At 37.9% G+C, this 17522-nt stretch overlaps 1 protein-coding gene across 2 annotated transcripts in view; it reads right to left on the reverse strand.

Annotated features, from left to right (window-relative positions):
• LIN9 (lin-9 DREAM MuvB core complex component) overlaps positions 1-17522 on the reverse strand; it is a 77290-nt gene that overhangs the window by 37453 nt on the left and 22315 nt on the right. For both annotated transcript variants that reach the window (XM_039464251.2, XM_039464252.2), the window contains 4 exons: positions 16448-16581; positions 15176-15301; positions 5092-5249; positions 255-388 (listed from right to left, as the gene is read on the reverse strand). In XM_039464251.2, the coding sequence (XP_039320185.1) occupies positions 255-388; positions 5092-5249; positions 15176-15301; positions 16448-16581 (552 nt within the window). The remainder of the gene's footprint in view (positions 1-254; positions 389-5091; positions 5250-15175; positions 15302-16447; positions 16582-17522) is intronic.

Genomic DNA, 17522 nt, shown 5'->3' on the forward strand with positions numbered 1-17522 from the left:
TCAGGACTCATCAGTTTGGTTATACTAAAGTGCTGTGTCATTAAGGTCCAACAGACGAATCCCAGTTCCTGGAAAACAGAAGACTTAAATATATTTCTGAACTAGGGGTCTAGCAGATAGGGCTGGGGACCGCTAAGGATCTCTTCCTCTGTGAGCTAAAGTCAATTCTATCATAAAACACAATTTCTAAAAAAAACTCTACATAACATATTTAACAGGCATAAAACACAAATGTATTATGAAATACTACTTACAAGAACTTCATAGTCAGGGATGGTATGGGTTCCAAGTCCTGTCCTATCAAAAGTTACTCTGTAAGTAGCATTAAGAGTATCCACAGCATCTATTTGTCCAGTGAACAAACCATCATGAACACCACGTAATCGTGCTGAGAAAAGAAAAAAGGCATTATGATGTGTGGGAGATACAAAGAATAGTCAAATATAAAACTTCCAAGCATGTAATTTAAATCACAGTACAGTATTTTGTCTATTAGAGTTTGAAAACAAGCACATACTTTATTTTTGGCTTAGAAAAACAACAGAAAGATTTTTTTTTTGAAACAAAAACCAAAACTATAAATGATGATCCCTAATTTCATATATGAATAAAATTACATTACTTCCAAATTAAGAGAAAATTATTTTTAAATCATTTGGGGTTCAAACCCCTAATTGCAAAAAAGCCAACAAAAGAAGTTTGGTCATTATACTCATGAGTGAAACACCAGAAGTAGTTCAATTAAAAAAAAAAAAAAAAAAGAAAAAAAAAGACAAAGATGTTGTATAGAAAAGAATTAAAGAATTTAATACAGCAGGCCTGAGACTGCTATACTTAAATAAAACTCCTTGCAAGGCTGGCCCTTGTCTGGTATCTGGGAACTTGGCTTTCAGAAGTGTTCCTACTGTTCCCTAATTAATAATGGTGGTTTACTGTGTATACATTGTGCAAACGATGTGGTTAATGCTGGACACCTGCTTTCCCTCTGGAAGACTGGGATTTTAGTATATACTAGGCAAAAGATGCCTAAATACTTAGTCCCCAGTAGAAACTGATCACCGAGTCTCTAATGAGCTTCCCTGTTAGAAAACACTTATAAGCGGGCCGGGTGCGGTGGCTCAAGCCTGTAATCCCAGCACTTTGGGAGGCCGAGGCGGGTGGATCACGAGGTCGAGAGATCGAGACCATCCTGGTCAACAAGGTAAAACCCCGTCTCTACTAAAAATACAAAAAGGTAGCTGGGCATGGTGGTGCGTGCCTGTAATCCCAGCTACTTAGGAGGCTGAGGCAGGAGAATTGCCTGAGCCCAGGAGGCGGAGGTTGCGGTGAGCCGAGATCGCGCCATTGCACTCCAGCCTGGGTAACAAGAGCGAAACTCTGCCTCAAAAAAAAAAAAACCAGAACAAAAAAAAACAAATCTTAGTCATGAGTACATGTGCTGAGTACTCTGAATATTTCTAGTGAATCACCAAAACTAGTAGTCTTGGAACTGATGACAGATGAACTCTGTGTCACTATTACCTAAGTCCAGCCTAAAAGAACATCAGAGAAATCCAAACAAACATTCAGCATGAGTGAAAAATATAAGAACAGCATTATGGCTTTAAACTGGGCAAAGTAATACATTTTATACTAACCAAAAAATATAATACACAACATTTTAATAAAACACAGAAATACACAATGCAAAACTGTTTAAAATAAAAGGGTCAACTGATAACACAATTGTAGAGGACTAAAATCTCTCTCAGTTTCTGACAGAAAGGGAAAAGTAAATATGGATATAGAAGATGTGGAAAATAAAGTTGAATAAACAAATGTAAACACAGAAAAGGACTTGTAGTTGTGGTGGCATGAAGAGGTTAAATTCCTCTCCATAAAAAAACAAGTACAAACCTGAACGAGATTGTCAAAAACCAACATTCCAGGGTACTGGAAATGGATCAAATGCAAAAAACAAGAAATGTTTACCGTTGAAAAAGTGCTAGAGCTTCAGATTAGGGTAAGGGGAGTCGAGGTTATTCACACACCCACCACTACACTACGATCAACTTGGTTGGTGAGAATGGTTTTATTAGTTCAAGGTTGGTCACAAAAACCAGCAGTGTTGTTGCCAGAGGGAACAGACTCAATGTTAATCAGTAGGTAAAAACTACTCTGAGTGGTGAATTCAGTTAGGAAAGAACAGGAAAAACGCACAGCTTTGTAAACCCAAGGTATGGACCTGGCTGAGACGATTGGCAGACAACCAGAAATTTAACAGGCATATCCTGGAAACTCGAAAGCCATAAAAGGGCGGAAATAAGCTCTCTACCATCCATGGCTAACTGGGTTACTATGCAAATGGACAGAGAAGATCCAATAGTCTAGCAAAAAGTAAAAGCTAAGGATGACATGAAAATTAACAGCAACTTTGTATATACATTCCCCAACTTACATACAAATCAATGTGAGGCTTTTCCCAATCAAGATGTTTGAGCATAACCTCTGTTCAAATCATTAGGTGACCACTAAATTATTATTATTATCTGAGATAGAAGTCTTGCTCTGTTTCCCAGGATGGAGTGCAGTGGCACAATCTCAGCTCACTGCAACCTCTGCCTCCTGGGTTCAAGTGTTTCTCCTGCCTCAGCCTCCTGAATAGCTGGGATTACAGGTGCCCGCCACCACACCTGGCTATTTTTTTTTTTTGTATTTTTAGTAGATACAGGGTTTCACTATGCTGGACAGGCTGGTCTCGAACTCCTGACATTAGGTAATCCACCCACCTCAGACTCCCAAAGTGCTGGGATTACAGGTGTGAGCCACCCCGCTTGGTCCTGACCACTAAATTATATGCAGACACAGGGGCAACTCCTTGGAAACCAGGTTTAATAATAATAATAATATAAGAATAAAAAAATGAAGCAGAGACATCAGTGTTTCCATAGCCAATACTAAACCAAATCCAACAACTCTCCAAAAAATCAGAATACACCGTTGCTACAATATATTACCTGAAATATCAAGTTTTCCACTAGAAATTACTAGACATGTAAAGAAGTAGAAAAGCATGGCTCTTAATCAAGAAAAAAGTACAGTAAGAAATTGACAGAGATAATATATTTACCAAAGACTTAAAAAGCAGCTATTATAAATATGTTCAAAGAATTAAAGGAGGGTGGGCGTGATGGCTCATGCCTATCTATAATCCCAGCACTTTGGAAGGCCTAAGTGGGCGGATTGCTTGAGCTCAGGAGTTCAAGACCAGCCTGTGCAACATAGTGAAACCCCATCTCTACAAGAAAATTAGCCAGGCATGGTGGTATGTGCCTATAGTCCCTAGAGGCAGAGGCGGGAGGATTGCTTGAGCCCAAGAAGTGGAGGCTGCAGTAAGCCAAGATCATACCACTGCACTCTGGCCTGGGAGACAAAGCAAGTCTGTCTCAAAAAAAAAAAAAAAAAAAAAAAATTGTGCATGTATGCACTTTTTTCCTATTATCTTCATTTCTATTTTTTGAAAAATTTATTTGATAAAATGTTTTTCTTTTCCATTTACTCCTTTAATTTGGATAAACTACAGAAAATCCCAGATAACCTGGGATTATTGTCCATTTATGAAGATTACTTTTAGGATAGTTCAGATTCTTATAATTTCTTAACAAAGCAATGATTTTAATATCTTTTTTAACACTCTGATTTCTCGAGGGGCAAACAACTGTGGCTTAAGTATCATGTCTCAAACAACTTCCTATATGCTGTAGCTAAAGTATCAAATCTAGACATTTTCCCAAACTTCTCTACTATTCAAATTTTCCATTACTTTGAAAACCCAGTGCATCTGTCAAAACTCTTGTGCTTCTAACTCTGCATATAACAATCACAAAATCCAGTCATGTTTTACCTGCTAGATTCTTTGTTCCTACTGCAATAATTAGAAATGGACTATTTTTAGACCCAAAGTCCACGAGAGCAATGGCGTTTGTGAATTAACCAGACAAGGCTAGCTAGTTAGGAAAGGAAAACAAATTAACATAGAAGAAAAATACAGAGTAATTTAAAATTAAAAAAAATTTCCAGCCAGGTGCAGTGATTCATGCCTGTAATCCCAGCACTTTGGGAGACTGGGGCGGGAGGATTGCTTGAGCCTGGGAGGTTGAGACCACAGTAAGCCAAGATCACACCAATGTACCCCGGCCAAGGTGACAGAGTGAGACACGGTCTCAAAAAAAGAAAAAAGAAAAACCTACAGAAAACAAAAACAAACTTTTAAATTATACATAGCTATACTTTCTCCAATAGATTATTAAATTTCATCTTTGTGGCAGTTTGCTTTAGTTTATATTGTAGTAGATGTTACTTTGAACCAGTATGCTTTTTCCTAATTACTTTGAAAAATAGATTTCATGAATGAAGAAAGAGTAACTTCTATAGTAAACTGCACAGAGCTATAGTTTAAGCTTTCTTTCTTTCTTTTTTTGAGACGGAGTTTCGCTCTTATTACCCAGGCTGGCGTGCAATGGCGTGATCTCGGCTCATCGCAACCTCTGCCTCCTGGGTTCAAGCAATTCTCCTGCCTCAGCCTCCCGAGTAGCTGGGACTACAGGCGTGTGCCACCATGCCCAGCTAATTTTTGTATTTTTAGTAGAGACAGGGTTTCACCATGTTGACCAGGATGGTTTCCATCTCTTCACCTCGTGATCCACCCACCTCGGCCTCCCAAAGTGCTGGGATTACAGGCATGAGCCACCGCGCCTGGCCTTATAGTTTATGCTTTCTAAATTTAAAAGCCATTTCTCGAATACAGATTATCTGGGTTACTTATACCTTCAGAATTTTGTTCCATGTGTACATGTACACATGTCCTAATGAAAAATTGAAGTCATTAAGGGAAAAAAAAGATCAAGTGATGTGTACTACAGAACCCCTACTCCATCCCTGGGCATCAGCCAGGCTCAGAGGGAATTAAGGGACAAGGATAGAGTAGTGAGGATTAACAATGTTTATTGTAAATATTTGTTGGTAATTAAAAATAAAAATCAAAGAAACCAAAAAAGATTATCTTGATTAAAAATTACAAGTCAAAATAGTAATTAGCTTGTTTTCACTTACCTGTAACTTTGGTTCCAATAACCAGAGGCAAAGGAATTTCATCTGGAAGATCTTTGAATTGTGAAACATCTGCAACTTTCCTTTGTTGTAAGAGCCTTATTTTCTGCCGTTTCTGTTTTAATGCTGATCTCTCTTCCTCAAAAAATGCAGAAGAACATCTAGAATAAATTATAAAAACCATATAAACTGGTAACTACTCTACATAAAAACTTAAAACCCTTTTTTTTTTTTTTGAGATAGGGTCACACTCTGTCACCAAGGCTGGAGTGCAGTGGCACAATCTCAGCTCACTACAACCTCCACCTCCTGGGCTCAAGCGAATCTCCTGCCTCAGCCTCCTGAGTAGCTGAGACTATAGGTGTACACTACCATGCCCAACTAATTTTTTGTATTTCTGATAGAGATGGGGTTCCCCATGTTGTCCCGGCTGGTCTCAAACTCCTGGGCTCAAGAGATCCACCCATCTTTGGCCTCCTAAAGTACTGGGATTAAAAACTTAAAATTAGCCAGGAGCAGTGGCTCACACCTGTAATTCCAACACTTTGATGCGCCGAGGTGAGCAGATCACCTGAGGTCAGGAGTTCAAGACTAGCGTGGCCAAAATGGCAAAACCCCATCTCTACTAAAAGTACAAAAATTAGCTGGGTGTGGTGGCAGGCACCTGTAATCCCAGCTACTGAGGAGGCCGTGGCAGGAGAATCACTTGAACCTGGGAGGTGGAGGTTGCAGTGAGCCGAGATGGCACCACTGCATTCTAGCCTGGGCGACACTCTTATCTTAAAAAAAAAAAAAAAAAAAAAAAGGGCCGGGCGCGGTGGCTCAAGCCTGTAATCCCAGCACTTTGGGAGGCCAAGGCGGGTGGATCACAAGGTCGAGAGATGGCGACCATCCTGGTCAACATGGTGAAAACCCGTCTCTACTAAAAATACAAAAAATTATCTGGGCATGGTGGCATGTGCCTGTAATCCCAGCTACTCAGGAGGCTGAGGCAGGAGAATTGCTTGAACCCAGGAGGTGGAGGTTGCGGTGAGCCGAGATTGCGCCATTGCACTCCAGCCTGGGTAACAAGAGCGAAACTCCGTCTCAAAAACAAAAAACAAAAAACAAAAAACAAACAAACAAACAAAAAGAAAAAAAATCTATCCATCCATCTCACTATTCCTTTTTTTCTTCTCATTAAGTATACCATATTCAAAAATAGGTTCTTAAAAACTGTTTTTGGCTGGGCGCAGTGGCTCACGCCTGTAATCCTAGCACTTTGTGGGGTCTGGGCAGATGGATCACCTGAGGTCAGGAGTTAGAGACTAGCCTGACCAACATGGCAAAACCCCATCTCTACTAAAAATACAAAAATTAGCTGGGCATGGTGTCAGGCACCTATAATCCCAGCTACTCAGAAGTCTGAGGCAGGAGAATCGTTCCAGGGGACAGAGGCTACAGTGAGCCAAGATCACACCATTTCACTCCAGCCTGAGTGACAGAGTGTAACTCCATCTCAAAAGAAGGAAATTGTTTCTTTTTGGCCAATCGTGGTGGCTCATGTCTGTAATCCCGGCACTTTGGTAGTCCAAGGTGGGGTAACTGCTTGAGCCCAGTTGAGACTAGCCTGGGCAACACAGTGAGGCCTCGTTTCTACTAAAAATAAAAAAATTAGCTATGCGTGATGGTGTACATCCAGCTACTTGGGAGGCTGAGGCGGGAGGATCATTTGAGCTCAATAAGTTGAGGCTGCAGTGAGCTGTGATTGTACTACTGCACTCCAGCCTGCAGGAGTGCAGAGAGAGACTCTGTCTCCAAAAAAAAAAAAAAAAAAAAGAAAAAAGAAAAAACAAAACCTGGACAAGATGGCTCATGCCTGTAATCCCAGCACTTCAGAAGGCTGGGGCAGGTGGACTGCCTGAGCTCAAGAGTTTGAGACCAGCCTGGGCAACATGGTAAAAGCCTGTCTCTGCCAAAAATACCAAAAAACAAACCAACAATTAGCTGGGTGTGGTGGCATGCACCTGTAGTCCCGGAAGGCTGATGTGGGAGAATTGCTTGAGCCCAGGAGACAGAAGTTGCAGTGAGCCAGGATTGCACCACTGCACTCCAGCCTGGGCAAAAAAGCAAGACCTAGTTTCAAAAAAGAGAAAGAAAAAGAAACTTTCATTTCACAGTAAATTACCTTTTATTTTTTAAAAAACAGGACCATGCAAGACTCATATACAAAGCAGGTTATTCCTTCCTACAAAGCAAATTAATTTTACCATCTTTTGATAAAACTGTGCCTGGAACCTAGATCTCATACAGACAATGTTCAATTTCAATATTCTACCCAGAAGAACATGACATTTTCTCTGTGACCCAGTAAACACACCAATATGAGTTAAAGATGAGACTTGCTACTTTGTAAACTTTTAATCATACTTTCTGCCTTAAAAGTATAAATGCTGAATTCCCTCTTATTTCTAGAGTCTACCTTGCTTCCATTTTCAAATCCCAGGATGAAGCAAAGTATTTAAACATCACTTTCATGCCATATTATGGTTTTCAGTTTCAAAGGTATATTATGAGCTCTATTGTCATTTGTCTCAAAAACTAAATAAAAACAATGAGAAAAAGAATGTAAAGACTAGCAATGTATAAAATGAATTGTTGTAAGCAAGGATGAATAAGGACTGGAAATATACAGAAAGATCTTAGCTGATAATATGACATATTGTACATTATGATTTCTAAACTTGTTGAATATTGATTCAAGCTATATATATGGCAAGAATATTAGATTTAAAAAAGGGTAATGGGTTACTAGTAAGCTAAGTAGTACCATAAAAACAGACTTGCTTCTGCCGTACGTAACAACTTTTAGAAGTCTTTCTGGCATATAGCCATTATGGAAATTAGTAAGGAGGTTCCTCAAAATACTAAAAACTACCCTATGATTCGGCAATCCCATGGTTATGTGTATATTCAAAAAATGAAATGAGTATATTAGAGAGAGGTATCTGTACTCCCATGTTTATTATAGCATGATTTACAACAGTCAAGATATGGAATCACCCTAAGTGTCCATCAACAGATGAAGGGAATTTTAAACTGTGGTATATATGCAAAAATGGAATCTTATTCAGCCATAAAAAATAATGAAATCCTGTCATTTGCAGCAACCTAGATGATACTGGAAGTCAATATGTTAAGTGAAATAAGCCAGGCACAGAAAAACAAACATCATACGCTCTTATTCATACATGGAAGCTAAAAATGCGGCTCTCACGGAGGTAGGAATTATTAACAGAATGGTGGTTACCAGAGGCTGGGAAGGGAAAAGGGAGGGGAGGATGAAGAGAAGTTCGCTAAGAAAGAATAAGTTCTAGTATTCAATGGTATAGTAGGAAAAGTATGGTTAATAATTTATTGACTCTTTTTTTTTTTTACTTTTTTTATTGACTATTTCCATATAGCTAGAAGAGAAAAATTTTCCCAACACAAAGAAAAGATAAATGTTTGGGGTAATGGGTATCCCAATTACCCTGATTTGATCATAATACATTGTATACATGTACTCCCAAAATATGTATAACTATTATATATCAATTTTAAAAAGATACCAAAGAAGTCTTCTTGACATAAAAACCCAGGGCCCATACTTCTCCCTATAGTTGACAAAAAAATTTTTTTTTATTTTTTATTATTTTATTTTATTTTATTTTATTTTTTTGAGACGGAGTTCCGCTCTTGTTACCCAGGCTGGAGTGCAATGGCGCGATCTCGGCTCACCGCAACCTCCACCTCCTGGGTTCAGGCAATTCTCCTGCCTCAGCCTCCTGAGTAGCTGGGATTACAGGCACGCGCCACCATGCCCAGCTAATTTTTTGTATTTTTAGTAGAGACGGGGTTTCACCATGTTGACCAGGATGGTCTCGATCTCTCGACCTCGTGATCCACCCGCCTCGGCCTCCCAAAGTGCTGGGATTACAGGCTTGAGCCACCGCGCCCGGCCAAAAAATTTTTTTTTTGAGACGGAGTCTTGCTCTGTTGCCCAGGCTGGAGTGCAGTAGCACAATCTCGGCTCACTGCAATCTCCACGTCCCGGGCTCAAGCAATTTTCCTGCCTCAGCCTCCCAAGTAGCTGGGATTACAGGTGGCCACCATCACACCCAACTAACTTTTGCATTATTTTTAGTAGAGACGGGGTTTCACCATGTTGGCCAGGCTGGTCTTGAACTCCTGACCTCAGGTGATCTGCCGGCCTCAGCCTCCCAAAGTGCTAGGACTACAGGCATAAGCCACCTCACCTAGCATAGTTGAAAATTACACTTGTTTGCTTCTGTGCATACCATGATTCCCACTTCTTCTCTTGTACCTACTTTCCCCAATTAAATTTTAAATTTTTTATTATTGCTTTATTGAGGTATGATTAGCATACAATAAACTGTAAATGTTTGAAGTGTACAATTTGATGTTTTGACATATACACATATATAAAATCCATAAACCCCTCACTACAATCAAGATAATGAATATACTAACATATCTCCAAAAGTATTCTCTACCACTTTAGTCTTCCTTCACATTGCTTCTGTATCTCTACTTCTCAAGCAATCATTAAGTTGCTTTCTGTCATCATAGATTAGTTTCTGTTTTCCACAATTTTATACACGTGGAATCATCTAGTCTGCATTATTTTGTCAGGCTTCTTTCACTTAGCGTAATTATTCTTAGTTTTATCAATGTTGTTCCATGTATTAATGGTTCATTCCTTTTTATTTATGAATAGTATTCATAGATGTGTTACAATTTGTTCATTCACTTATTGGAAATTTGAGCCATTAAGCAACTTTATTTAAAAATAAAGTTACTTTAGGCCAGGGGCAGTGGCTCACACCTGTAATCCCAGCACTTTTGGAGGCCAAGGCAGGCAGATCACTTGATCTCAGCACTTTGAGACCAGCTTAGCCAACATGGAGAAATCCTGTCTCTACTAAAAATACAAAAATGATACGGGCATGGTGGGAGGGACCTGTAATCCCAGCTATGCAAGAGGCTGAGGGACGAGAATCACCTGAACCCACGACACAGAGGTTGCAAGGAGCTGAGATTGCACCACTGCACTCCAGCCTGAGTGACAGAGTGAGACTCTGTACCAAAAGAAACAAATAATAAAATTGCTTTGAACACTATGTATCGGCTTTTGTATAAACACATCTTTTCAATTCTAGTGGATAAATGGTTAGGAGTGAAATGGCTGAGTCACATGATAAGTATATGTTTAATTTCTTCAGAAACTGTCAAATTTTTCCAAAATGGCTGTACTATTTCACATTCCCATCAGCAGTGTATGAGTTCAAGTTGCCCAACATCCTAAGTAGTGTAAATTTTGGACACTGTGGTTTAATTTGCATTTCTTAGCGACTAATGATGTTGAGTATCTTTTCATGTGCTTATTTGACACCTTGTATCTATGGTGAAGCATCTATTTAAGTCTTTTGCCAATTTGTTAATTGAGCTGTTTGGTTCTTATTGAATTTTGAAAAGTTCTTCATTCATTATGGATATAATATACATGGTTTCACCAGTCACATTTTACTTAAATAGTATTTTTTGAATAGTTAATAGTTACTTTTTAAATATAATTTACATGATGTGTAATTTAAAAGGTTCAAAAGACACTGAAAAGTCAAATACCTGTGTTCCTCATTACCCATCTGCTTCCCAGAGGATCATCGTTACACTTTTTTCTTTTCTTTTTTTTTTTTAAGACAGAGTCTTGCTCTGTCACCCACGCTGGAGTGCAGTGGTGCAATCTTGGCTCACTGCAACCTCTGCCTCCCAGGTTCAAGCAATTCTCCTGCCTCAGCCTTCTGAGTAGCTGGAACTACAGGTGTGTACCACCACACCTGGCTAATTTTTCTGTTTTTAGTAGAGACGGGTTTTCACCATATTGTCCAGGCTGTTCTTGCGCTTCCAGGCTGTTCTTGTGCTTGACTTCCTGATTTGCCTGCCTCGGCCTTCCAAAGTGCTAGGATTATAAGTGTGAGTCAACGCGCCCAGCCTTCATACTTTTCTTATAGATCCTTCACTGATACCTTAGACATATACAATTTAAAAAATTCATATGTTCCCCTATTTTCCTCAAATAGCTACAATATGTACTGTTGTGTATTTTGCTTTCTTTTCTTGGCACAGCATAGCAATCATTTCTATTACATAGAAAGCATCTTCTGTTTTTGTTTTATGTTAAATGGTTTCAGAGTCTTCTATTATATGGAGTACCATAGTATTATCATTTCTCTCTTTATGGACTTTTAGGTTGTTGCCAATCTTTAGCTACTACAAACAACGCTGCAATAAATACCTTTGTACCTGTAATTTTATCTGTGTGCAAGTAGTTCTGTTATATATTCTTAGAAGTGCTACATCAAGGAAATTTGTAAATTTTATGGATATCACCAAATTGTCCTCCACAGAGATTATATAAAATTAATCTAACACCAGTAATACATGAGTGACTATCTAACCATACCATTACTAACCCAACATATTAAAACCTTTATGAGCTCTGTCCATCTGATAATTAAAAACAATACCTCAGCATACTTTGATTTTGCATTTCCCATTATGAGTAGAATGGAATTTTTTTTTCATGTTTCTAAGAGCCATTTCTTTTTCCTTTCCTATGGAATATCTGTTGTTGTTTTTAAAGAGACAGGGTCTCCCTTTGTTGCCCAGGCAGGAGTGCAATGGGGCAATCATAGCTCACTGCAGTCTCAAAGTCCTGGGTTCAAGCTATCCTCCCACCTCAGCCTATTAAGTAGCTAGGACCACAGACATGTGTCATTCAACTGTCTATTTTTATTTTTATTTTATTTGCTTATATGTGAGGCATTGTCTTATTCTGTTGCCCAGACTGGAGTGCAGTGGCATGATCAAGACTCACTGCAGCCTCAACATCCAGAGCTCAAGTGATCCTCCACCTCAGCCTCCCAAGTAGCTTGGACTACAGGCACATGCCACCATACCCGACTAATTTTTGAATTATTTTTTGTGATAGAGATGGGGTCTCATCATGGTGCCCAGGTTGGTCTTGAGCTCAAGCTCAAGCGATCCTCCTGCTTCAGCCTCCCAAAGTGCTAGGACTACAGGTGTGAGCCACCACACCCAGTCTGAATTATCTATTTATAATCATTTTTATTATGGGTTACTTGACTTTTTTTATTGATAGGAGTTCTTTACATAATAGGAAATGAGCTCTCAGTGATAAGATCTGATAGATATTTCTGTTGCCGTCTTTCAACTCTGCTTATGGGCTTTTGTTTTGGCCATGTAAAATGTTCTTATTTTTGTATAGTCAAATTTATTAATGTTTTCTTTTATGAGTTCTAGGTTTGAAGCCTGTTAGAAAGGTCTTTTCCAGGCCAGGTGTAGTGACTCATACATGTAATCTTAGCACTTTGGGAGGCGGAAGCGGGCGGATCACCTGAGGTCAGGAGTTTGAGACCAGCCTGGCCAACATGGCGAAATCCCATCTCTACTAAAAATGCAAAAGTTAGCCCGGTATGGTGGCAGGCACCTGTAGTCCCAGCTGCTCTACTCAGGAGGCTGAGGCAGGAGAATCACTTGAGCTTAGGAGGCAGAGGTTGCAGTGAGCAAAGATCAATACAGAGCACTGTACTCTAGCCTGAGCGACAAAGACTCTATCTCAAAAAAAAAAAAAAACAAAACAAAAAGAGAGAAAGTCCTTTTCCAATTCAAGATTGTAAAACTTTCCTTTGTTTTCCTCTTGTGGTTTTAATCTTTCATTTTTAAAAATATTTAAATCTTCAATCCTTTTCAAGTATTTCCTAGTTGAAAGGGATGAGAACAACCTGTTTTTTCTATAGACTGCTAAACAGTAGTCTCAATTTCCATTAAACAAATAATCCATTTTTTCTTCACCATGTACTTGAGAAGCAATCATTGCAACTATTATACTAAATTCCCATGGGTATCTGTGACTGTATCTGGGTTTTCTCTTTTTTTTTCATTCATTTTTCTGTTTATGCATCACTACTACTCTGCTTTAATTATAGTCACTTTATAATCTATTTTAAAGTGCTCTTTAAAGTGGAGTTTCTCTTCATTATTTTGCTTTTTCACAATTTTCCTGCTTGATGTCTCCCTTCTTAAATGTGAATTTTAGAATTAACTCATCTAACTAAAAAAAAAAAAAAAAAAAAAAAGAGGTCAAATGTGGTGGCTCATGCTTGTAATCCCAGTACTTTGGGAGGCTAAAGTGGGTGGATCACCTGAGGTCAGGAGTTCAAGACCAGCCTGGCCAACTTGGCAAAATCCTGTCTCTACTAAAAATACAAAAATTAGCCAGGCATGGTGGCAGGCACCTATAATCCCAGCTAGTTGGGAGGCTGAGGCAGGAGAATCACTTGAACCCAAAAGGCGAAGGCTGCACTGAGCTGAGATTATGCCACTGCACTCCAGTCTGGGCGACAAAGCAAGACTGTCTCAACAACAACGACAACAGACCTGTTAACAGTTTTATTGGGACTGATTTTAATTTATAGACTAATTTAGGATGTTGAGTCTTCTTTTCCAAGATCCTGCATGTCTTTACATTTGTTCATATGTATCTTGCACATTTCCTGTTAAGTTCCTTACTAGTAGTTTATCTTTCTTTGTTTCTTCCTTTTTATCTTCCAACTGGATGAAGTTTCACCAGCTGATTTTTAAAATTAAGATATTATTGTATCAATAATTTGTATTATACCTGGACTTCCTCAAAGAAGGGAAAACCACATACTTTATTGAAAAAAGACTTCAACAATTAATTAACCTTGATGAATTAAAGGACTATAAGAGTAAATATGCTATGGTAAGAGAATAGAAGATAAATTAACAAGAGAAATATTATAATGACACTCAAATAAAGTACAGAATTATGAAAAAACAGTAAAATAATAACCAACATCCCACTCTGATGGACAACAATTAGAAATAGTGTAACTTAATTTGCTCAAACATGCAAAATGATAGCAAAAAGCTCCAAAATAGCCTACTATAATTACCAAAGGCCATAAATTATGAGTATGAACTACACTAAATAAAATAAATTTTAATCATAATAAATATTAAAAACATCATCAGCAAGGTCATCTTTTAATACCAAAAAAATTGGCAGTTTAATTAAAAATTATCCTTCTATTTCATCACCATCAAAAGAGATCATTAATCTAAATTCCATTTCTATTTGTCCAAGTCACTTTATATTTACAGATCTTCCTTGAACTTTCCCACCATTTAAAATGAAAAAGTCTTACACATACTTTTTACCAGGCAGAGAGACATAATGTGAGAACTAATGATCTAATTCTTCTAACATATTTCCAATTTTCACTCAAAAGTAATATAAGGTTTTCCAATGTGTTACCAGGATAACACTGGAAAAGGAAAAAATCATTTCACACAAAGAGTAATTCTCAGAAAGTAATGTATTAGATAGATTGACTTGTTTTCTACTTTTATATAAAGTAAAATAGATACTTCTGGGAAGGCTCCTGAGGTGATAAAAGGATTTCACAAAAGATAACCAAAATGTAGATAGAACTTAATAGCATCCTTAAATACTTTTTAGGACATTCTTAAATATTTTTTGGAACACTGAGGGACACAAGTAATGTAAAACAAAAAAAAATTACGTTCAAAACCTATGATCCTAATAAAATAAAATTGTGCATTTAATTTAAAATGCATAAGTATAAACAGCATCTACATTAAAGTTGGTTTACAGGGTATATTTAACACATAATCAATTATTCCAAAAAGTTATGTTTTGGTACTAGTCGTTTTAAAGATTAAAAAAATCAATGTAGTAATGATACTAATCACTATTATTTATTGATTTTATTTTTAAATTCTTTTTTAGAGGAAGGGTCTCACTATGTTGCCCAGGCTGAAGTGCAGTGACTATTCACAGGTGTAATCACAGAATACTACAGCCTTACACTCCTGGCCTCAAGTGAATGCCCCATCTTAGCCTTCCAAGTAACTGGGATTATAAGTACATGCACTGCTCCTGGCTTGATTTCATTTTAAACAAAAACATTATTTTTACCTCCGTGGTTTTCCCATAAGCCGCCTGATTTTTCCCCATTCTACTCTTGTTAATTTTCTTGTTTTCAAATTAGGAAAAGATTCCTTTAGACATACACAGAAGTCATTATCACCTTCAAAAAGTGGTCTGTAAAACAGAAATAGTATTTTAATGGTTACATACAATGTGTTAATTTCTTAAAACACATAAGCAACAAAATGCTTAACTTTCACTTCTACCCCATATACACACAGACACACACACACACACAGACACACACAGACACACACACACACACACACACGAAATAGGCACAAATTCAAAGTGCTAAAACAAAATCCTTGGCATTTGTGAAACATCTAATGTGGTGTGAAAGTTGCTCAGGAAATATTATTTGTGCTGTGATTCCAAGAGACACTGATTTTTGCTCAATCTCTTATACAGAGAGGCTATCCTGGCCCTAGCCTTATATCAGGTGAAGATAAACAAAGTTAGCTACAAATTATCTTTGTCCCAAAGGAATACCATCACCAAGGAGTCCTCTTTGGAATTAAACCAGTCTTGGGACACTGGAGGACTCTAGACGGTTAGATTAGCTTGGGGGATCCCAGAAGAACTCAGATCACACTGAGACACCAAGAAAGCTCTCTTAAGCCTATGGACAAAAATAAAATAATTCTATTCATAAGTCTGTGAAACCAGGAACCAGTGTTGGCAATGACACATAAATGCCTTGGGCTCAAATACAAACATTCATGAGATTCACAAGCTCCAGAGTAGGCAACTGGTTTGGAAAACAGAGAAGGGAAGTAAACATAAATATCCAGCAAAGCAAGCAGCAATGACATGCGTACTTACCATATCCAAACTAGAAAGACTACCTTCCTAAAAATCTTAAGCCATTTTTACCATTAATAATGGTTTCTCTATGATATACCAGCACTTAACTTCTCAATTATAAAATGAATCTCATTCATTGCAAATAATGTTATTTTAAGGTATCTCTACTCCAGTCTTTAAAAATTATAACACCGAAATTATACTCCAATTAATTCTTCACAAAAATGTATATTTTTCTTCCCCAAAAAGGATTAACTTTTCTTCCCCAAAAAGGATTAATGGGGAAGAAAACTATGACAAACAGAATAGATTCAACTGGAATGCGGAATAAAAAAATAAATTCAGGAAAAAATAAGATCAAAATAGACCTTTAGAAAATGTTGTAGCTTAAAACACTTGAAAAACTTAAATTTTGATTCAAGTAATATTCATGATATAAGCCATGATACATACTTATCTATATTTGAATAGAACCACTCGTATATACACCATTTATGTGCTTTGGGAAGCTTGAGGAGATTACGTAATCGAAAACCAATCTTCTGTGAAGCTTTCTTATCTGGTGTTGACATTGTTGCTGTAAATTTCTATACAATAAAAAAAAGATTAATTTATAGCTCCATTAAGTAAAAATGAACATTTACAATACTGAATAAATTTGCAAAAGGTAAATTATGTGTAAGTACTCAAAGAGATTCAACAATATTCAACATGAAATTTTTGTTGCTGTTTTAAACACTGAATATTTCTTAGAAAGTTAAAGCCTTCAGTTTCATAACATATTCTGACAAGGAAAGTGAAATGTTTGTCCCTCCATGTTTGCACTGCAATACAATTCCAATTTAGGTATATAGAAGCAAGGGGTTTGTATGAAATATTCCTAGATTTCACAAGACAGTAAAGACCAGTAAGAAGAACTCTGCTATAAGAGACAGAGAGACAGGCTGGGCTCGGTGGCTCGCGCCTGTAATATCTCAGGACTTTGGGAGACTGAGACAGGTGTATCACTTGAGTTCAGGAGTTTGAGACCAGTCTGGCCAACATGGCAAAACCCCAACTCTACTAAAAATACAAAAATTAGCCAGGTGTGGTGGCTAACAGCTGTAATCCCAGCTACTTGGAAGGCTGAGACATGGGAATCCCTTGAATCTGGGAGGCAGAGGTTGCAGTGAGTCCAAGATCACACCACTTAACTTCAGCCTGGGCGACAGAGTAAGACCCTGCCACAAAAAAGAGAAAAAAAGAGATAGACACACACACACACACACAAATGTGCATGCGCTTGCGCGAAGACAGAGAGAGACAGAAATAAAACACTAGGTCCAGAAATTTTCATCACTGAATTCTGTAACAAGTAAGAGAACTTCAATTCTATTTAAACGTTTCAGATCACTGAAGGGAAAAAACGTTCCCAACTTTATTTTTTTAGATGGAGTCACACTGTGTCACCCAGGCTGAAGTGCAGTGGTGTGATCTGCAACCTCCACCTCCCAGGTTCAAGCAATTCTCTTGCCTCCTTGCCTCAGCC

This window comes from Saimiri boliviensis, chromosome 14 (genome assembly GCF_048565385.1).
Source record: "Saimiri boliviensis isolate mSaiBol1 chromosome 14, mSaiBol1.pri, whole genome shotgun sequence".
In the NCBI taxonomy this organism is placed as follows: Eukaryota; Metazoa; Chordata; class Mammalia; order Primates; family Cebidae; genus Saimiri; species Saimiri boliviensis.